The sequence below is a fragment of the Mastomys coucha genome, unplaced genomic scaffold (genome assembly GCF_008632895.1).
Source record: "Mastomys coucha isolate ucsf_1 unplaced genomic scaffold, UCSF_Mcou_1 pScaffold22, whole genome shotgun sequence".
Classification (NCBI taxonomy): Eukaryota; Metazoa; Chordata; class Mammalia; order Rodentia; family Muridae; genus Mastomys; species Mastomys coucha.
Genome location: NW_022196905.1, coordinates 70,235,975 through 70,243,352, shown reverse-complemented (window position 1 = coordinate 70,243,352; position 7,378 = coordinate 70,235,975). Strand labels below are relative to the sequence as shown.

General features: G+C 41.1%; 2 protein-coding genes across 2 annotated transcripts in view; one reads left to right on the top strand and one right to left on the bottom strand.

Moving 5' to 3' along the window:
• The window catches only part of Igfbp7 (insulin like growth factor binding protein 7), a 58,826-nt gene extending 57,536 nt beyond the window's left edge, over window positions 1-1,290 (top strand). Inside the window, exon 5 of the mRNA XM_031342831.1 lies at window positions 1,029-1,290. Within this exon, the coding sequence (XP_031198691.1) occupies window positions 1,029-1,048 (20 nt within the window). The 3' untranslated portion in view covers window positions 1,049-1,290. The remainder of the gene's footprint in view (window positions 1-1,028) is intronic.
• The window catches only part of Polr2b (RNA polymerase II subunit B), a 42,107-nt gene continuing 35,934 nt past the window's right edge, over window positions 1,206-7,378 (bottom strand). The window contains exons 22-25 of the mRNA XM_031342828.1: window positions 6,604-6,717; window positions 6,089-6,249; window positions 2,124-2,319; window positions 1,206-1,471 (exon numbers count right to left, since the gene is read on the bottom strand). Of these exons, the coding sequence (XP_031198688.1) occupies window positions 1,382-1,471; window positions 2,124-2,319; window positions 6,089-6,249; window positions 6,604-6,717 (561 nt within the window). The 3' untranslated portion in view covers window positions 1,206-1,381. The remainder of the gene's footprint in view (window positions 1,472-2,123; window positions 2,320-6,088; window positions 6,250-6,603; window positions 6,718-7,378) is intronic.

The window sequence follows — 7,378 nt, the reverse complement described above, 5'->3', positions numbered from 1 at the left end:
AAAAAAAAAAAAAAAAAAGAATAAAGTTTCCCGTCAGCTTATGGTAGATCATTCATTCACTGGCCAGACCACTCAGCTGTGCAGTGAAAGGCATTATCAAGCAAAAGTGTATTTGATCAGAAATCCTTCCTTCCTTTCCACCAAGACGTGTGGTGAATCCAGGCAGTGAAGCTCCCCAGAGCTGGGTCACCTGTCGGAATCTCAGCTCTTCTACTTTAGGCTCTGAAAGAGAGCTGGGCTGCAGAGTTGCTTAGCTTCCCTGGATCTCAACTTGGAAAATATGCTCTTCCAACTTTATGGGAAAATTCCCTTTTTCACGCCTCAACAATACAGGAGCATTGGCTCTCATACTTGAAACTGTATAGTTCACCCGCCACGAGGTACTCTAGCATGTCATGGAGTAACTATTCATACATCCTTTAGCCCAATGTTTGTCACACGCCTCCACCTCACTTTTTATGTGTATGAGTGGTTCACTTGCACATGTCTGCACCACATGCATGTAGTGCCCTCAGAGGCCAGAAGAGGGCATTAGATCCCTCAGGACTGGAGATGTCCTGAGAACTGCGATGTGAATGCTGGGACTCAATCAAACCTGAGTCCTCTGGAAGAGCAGCCAGAGCTCCTAACTGCAAAGCTACCTCTCTGGGCCATTTGTTTCCTTTAAAGGATGAGGTCTCAGGCATATGCCTGTAATCCCAGCACTTGGGAGGCTGAGGCAGGCAAGTCAGGAGTTCAAGATTAACCTGGGCTACATAGTGAGAAAACTTTCTTAGGAAAAAGAGTGGGGGGAGAGGGACAGGGAGGAGGGAAGAGGGAGGAGGTACGAGAGACCAGACGAAGGTATTCCTAAGTTGCCTAAGTTACACAATTCTCCTGTCCAAGCCTGAACACTGGGTCTATAAGCACATTACCATGCCCCTGCCTGTTAGCCATATAATTTATCATTCTCATTGATTTAGAAACTGACAATCTGCCATACCATGCGCATATGTGTGACTAATTTTTCTTTCTTTCTTCTGAAACAGGTGAAGGTGCTCAGCTATAAACCTGCGAAATACATTAGCCTCCTTAGCTAAAACTGCTCTCAGACAGCTGACAACTGTAACCCTACTTTAGCCTGACACATTTCTTTTAACCTAACCCACTAACACTTTATTACAGCCAGCTGGTTTTACACAGAGAAATCAAAGATAACACATCAAGACTATCTACAAAAATTTATTGTTTATTTACAGAAAAAAATCATGCATAGCTTTAAACAAAACAAATAAAATTCTTATCACAACAGTAAAATTTGTCATTTAAAAAAAAAAAAACAAATGACACTCACAGAACAAGATACTGAGAGTCCCAGTATCCAACCATGAACTTCTGACAGCTAAACACTCATCATACGAGGTGCGATGCTCATGGACATGAGCTCCTGGAACAAAAGCTTGCATGCATAGGGCATTCGCACCAAAGAAATCTGCAGAGAGAAAAGACAGTAATCATCAGACCTACATCAAAGGCTCCACGTTCTCCTCCAAAGCAGGCTAAAGCTTTAGTACTCCAGGTGGATGAGCGTGGCTGTGAGCACTCATCCTAGGCCTTGGACCAAGCAGGCTTTGTTTGTTCCCCCTTTCTGCCTATACAGCCATTATTCACACTTCCTAACTGATAAGTCTCAAGGAAAAGGCTTAAGAAAAACTCTTGGTTGGGCAGGAGAGATGACTTCTTGGTTAAGAGCACATGGTTAAGAAGACCTGGGCTTGATTCCCAGCAACCACTTAGCAGCTCATAACCGTGTGTAACCTCCACCCCAGTTGATCCATTGCCCTCTTCTGACCTTTGTGGGCAATGCACACAAACAATACACAGACACACATACAGGCAAAATATCCATAAGCATATTTTTAAAAAAATGTTTAGATTCCTTGTGCAAGACCCTACTATTTCAGAGAGGAATAGCTTAGTGAAAATGCTTTTAAGCTCCTTTTAGAAAAATCAAACTATTGTTCCTTGTCAAACTAGTATCTTAGAGACCTGCTATCAAAACTGAAAATCCCAGCCTATTCCACTCCACTAAATCTGCCATGACTACGCATAAGAACATCAAATAGAATAAAGTGTACACACACCTGGGTTTTATTGCGGCATCCCCTGCATTCATACGTATGAGTCCTGGTGTTAGCAATTGCCATTATTCCACAAAGATTACAAACATGAACCTGATATGGATCTGATGCTTCAAACAGCCTTTCTCTTAAAAACTGTGCTGCACCATGGGCAATCTGACAGTCTCGTTCCATTTCTCCAAAGCGCAGGCCACCATCACTGTTGATAAGAAAACAAGAGCTTGTTTGTACTTATTTATTGTGTGTATTTGTGAATGCACACATGCACATGTGTAGAGAGCAGAGGACAGATTGCAGGAGTCAGCTCTCTTCTGAGAATTGATCCCAAGTAGTTAGGCTTAGCAGCAAGCAGCTTTACCACAGAACCACTTAACTGGCCCTGTACAGATCTCTTCTTATAAACACCACTCTGACTAAGACAAGAGTGAGGTAGCAGTAGTACAGAACTAGGCTCTGATTTTTATGCCCCAGCAATCTCTAACCTGGTGAGGAGGGGAAAAGCCAACCAAGCATTTACTATGCATCAGAAGGTCTCCAAATGAAGTAGACAGAAAACATGCTCAAGGACAGCATACAAGTTTCATCAAATACACCGTAGTATAAAGCAGACTCGACGTGCCATCGTTTAACTGTCTATAGTTCAATCCTATACTTGAAAGTGCATTTAAAAAGTCAATCTCAGGCTGGTGAGATGGCTCAGCAGGTAAGAGCACAGACTGCTCTTCCGAAGGTGCTGAGTTTGGATCCCAACAACCACATGGTGGCTCACAACCATCCATGATGAGAGTGCGAGCAGAGCAAGTAGAGGTCCTGAACTCAATTCCCAGCAGCCACATGATGGCTCAGGACCATCTGTACAGCTACAGTGTACTCATACACATAAAATAAATAAATCTAAAAAAAAAAAAGTCAATCTCAATGGAATAGCTTCTCAATAAGGGATCCCCAGCTATGGAGCCTGAGAGGAGGAATGTACAGTGACACACAATGAGCAGGTGAGTAGGTCAGGTTTCCCAGGGGATCACAAGGGGACGTGCATTCAAATGGCCACATGAGTAAGGGACATGGGCCTCCTTAACACATGCACTTGTGAACCCACACATTACTACTGAGTAAAGTCAATGGGCTAATAACGTTATTACTACAAAAGGCTCACTATTCAACCTTACACAATACTCCATAATGAACTTACTATACCTGTAAACTGAGGGAGAGAGCATTCACTCTACCTCCACTGTAGGAACTAAAAGGCAGGGAGCTGAAGGCACAGCCTTAGAGGGTCTGTCCATCCAACACAGATAGACAGGTAAAAACTAGGCTCTCATCAGTTTGTACTCTAGCTCACCAAAGGCTTTCCAGTGAGTGACAGCTACTGAGACATGAAAAAGGAGATGGGAGAAGTCATACATGGGTCACGGGGAGCCAACACAGGGGTACTGGGAACCAAACGGAAGCGCTGCAAGTGTAGAAGTGCTCCTAGCCACTGAGCCTTCTCTCAGCCCCGATTTGTTTTCAGTGTGCTTGTCTTTACGTCAAAGGCTCTCAAGTTAGTCTGTGGGTCTCAGGAAGACCGAGCTATATTTGTAATACAGAAAGAAATACTTCTCCCTTAGATTGCTGCTAACACCTACACTGACTGTAAAGAGTAAATAAAACTATCTTATAGTGCAAATTAAGGCAGTGGGACCAGGCTCTATAAGCAGTGATCCCTCCCCTTGCAGGAAGGAAGACCAGTTTTATTCCAACAGTAACACCAACTATGTTGGGTCAGACTTTGTTACAGAACAAAGAAATGAAAGGAACTGAACGAAGTCAATCTTTTACTCTAAGGAAAACAATTAAGGATATACAACAAATGATTAAAAGTTTGAGCTTCTGAGCAAAAATCAGAATTTTACAAAATCACCCACTATTTCACACCCACAGCTTTCTATACTTACATGTTTTTCTAAACAGTAGAGAGATATTAACAAGTGTGGGTTTTTTTCTTTTGTGTGGAATAGAATTTAACACTGGAAAATCTGTATAATTCAGTGAATCTGTATTTCCCAAATGATTAGGTATGATGCTGTAAAACTATGCATGTGGCACCCAGAGGAAACAGGATTGAACTAGGACCTTGTACATTAGCCAAGTACTCTACCATTAAGGGGCAGCCAAGCAAGCCAGTAATTTTAATGTAACAGTCACTGACAAGGCTTCAATTTCTCATTACAACTACCCTTTAAGACACTAAACTTGGAGATGGTGGCTCAACAGTTAAGAGCATGTGCTGCTCTTGCAAAGGACCTGAGCTCAGTTCCCTGCATCTACTCACAGCTCAAAACTGCTTGTAACTCCAGTTCCAAAGGACCGGACACCCTCTTCTGGCCTCTGCCATCATCAGGCATGCAGACAGTGCACACACATCCATGCAGGCAAACTCCCATAAATTTTTAAAGTAATTTTAAAAAAAAGAAAAAAAGAAAGAAAAAGAGAGAGGGAGGAAAGGAGAGAGGGAGAGAAAGAGAAGTTTAGCTGGCCTCATGCCAGTATTCACACTATTTGGGAGGCTGGGGCAATGCCATAAGTTGAAGGCTGTTCTAAGCTACAGAATCTCTCTCTCCCCCACCCTATCCCCATCGCCCCCTCCCTTACTGTCTCCCCCCCCCCCATATTGAGAAAATAGAAAAAAGAAAAAGGAAATTATAAATCACCAAGTACAGGCCTGAAAGTGAGGCCTGTAGTGTGAGCCTCCTGTGGAAGGCTGAGGCAGGAGTGCTATGAATCCAGAGTCAAGCCGGCCTTCATAATGAATACCAGGCCATCCAGGATTATATAAAAACATACTGATACAGGGAAAAAAAACAAAAACAAAAAACAATGGCTCAAACATAAATGAAAATGAAGATTTAGAAAAACAAAAACTAGAGTAGCCCTTCATTTTAGTATAGCAACAAAAAAATAACATTCTTCCCTTTTCCAACCATATCTATCTGTGTGACATTGGAGCTCCCTCAAATCCTTTAAACACCTAAGCTCCCTCACATACAAAACTGGGCTAGAGAGATGGCTCAGTGGGTAAAGGTTCTTGCTGCCAAGCTTAATGACCTCAATTCACGTGAACTCAATCCCCAGGACCTACATGATGAGTGGAGAGAACCAAATTCCTACAATTTGTATTCTGACCTCCACACTCAGACCATGCCTTGCACACACCTACACACAAAATAGATAAAGGTAATAAAAATATTCTTCTTAAATACAGTTTTGAGCCTGCATGGCGGCACACACCTATAATCCCACTCACTTGGAGGTGGAGACAAGACCAGCCACAGCTATGTAACACAGCCCATGCTATTATGAGACTCCATGGGAAGAAAGAGTTGGGATGAGGAAGACAGGAAGGGAGGTGGAGGGAGAGGAAAGGAAAGGAAAACATTGCAATGGAATTAATTCAGAAGTAGAAGAGGCCAGCTGCCTTCTAGGTCACTAAAGAAATCTGCAAAAACTATAAGCCAATGTCACTTTTATCACTAAGCTTACTTAGAAATATACTGATTTTTCTTTAAACATGTACTAATATAGTAATGGTTTTGCCTTTGTTTTTAAATAAGTATTTTAAATTCCAATCTAATCTCTACTGTAATGAAAAGCATAGCTCACATGAAGAAAAGTTCTCTAAAGATCCTGAGATCAAAGATTTGATAGCCACTCTTATATAACTATATCCAAAGTCTTACCAAGGAAATTGTAGGACTACTAGATTTGGTGAACATAATCAGAAATAATGGGGTTCTGGCTCACTGGTAGAGCACTTGCCTGGAACATTAACAGCCCTGACTTTAGAGAAGAAACTGTCAAAGTGAGGAGACGGGAACACAGACAGCCATCACTTCATCATCTCAACTTACACGTGCTTTACATCCTCAAGTGAAAGGCTAGTTAAATATAGCACACAATGACTGATGCAGCTGCAGCTCCCTTACCGAGATCTACCCTCCATGGGCTGTCTATTAAGAATCTGAATGGGTCCCCTAGCACGAGAATGAATTTTGTCATCCACCATATGCTTCAAACGCTGGTAGTAAGTGGGGCCAATAAAAATCTGTGATGTGATTTTTCGACCAGTGAATCCATTATAGAGTACCTGAAAACAGACAAGAGATTTTGCCACACGTAACTAAAAATATTAAACAAGTAAAAAAATGCATATGCACATATTCCATACTACTATTTACATAAAAATCAAAACTACCCTATAATGAGACAGTACTTACCTAGGATGAAAGGGCTAGAGACTGGAAAGGACTTTCAAGGAATAAAGCATTCTGGGTAATTTTTTTTCTCAATGTAGATGCTAGATTCTGTGTGTTTATTACTTTGTGGAAGGAACTTCATCATGCTGTATGCTTATGACTTGCACAAGTAAAGAGCTTTTTTGTATATATAAAAGTGTACCTCACAGAATGTGCTTGTTACACACAGGTGATAGTGAATGTACCTCATTTCCTCTGAGATGGTAGCCATAGTCAGATAAAAGATTAGAAATCTTCTGCACATTGACAGCATCATTAAACGGCGTGGCGTCACCAATTTCACCCTTGTTGGCAGAGACCTTTGGAATGAAAGCACATGTGAGAAAATCACATCAATAGAGACACGACTTAAAAATGTTTTCTATAAGACAAGATTTTGAAAATGAAAATGGTTATAAAAGTTGTGATATACTGAGATTCATTTTTTAAATACCTTACCTAAGATATTTGTAACAAAGTAATTTCCTAAAAACAAAGGCTAAAATGCTCTCAAATAGAAGTCCATCCATGGGATCATACACGAAGACAGCAAGGATCCCAAACATGTCTGATGTACTCAAGGAAAATAACATCTTAATGTCTTAAATGAAGCCATCCATGTGTTAGACTACCGCTATTCTACTTTAACAAGACACCCAAATCCAGAAAACTTACCCTGAAAGATGATTACACAGCCGATATCAAAATTTTAACATTCCCTAAAGCCATAGTAAGCTAACTGTCTGTGAATTAACTCATCTCTAGAAAAGAGCCAGTTGCTATAAACACAAATATCTGCAAAGGCTTATATATCTTACAAATAAATTAGTCTTAAGCCCCAATGGTATAATTGGCTAAGAACAAGGTACTTAGGCAAAAATTCTTTCTTGGCAATAGATTGCAGTTTTTTTGTGTGTGTATGCAAACACATATGTGTTGGGGTGTGTGTGTGTGTGTGTGTGTGTGTGTGTGTGTGTGTGT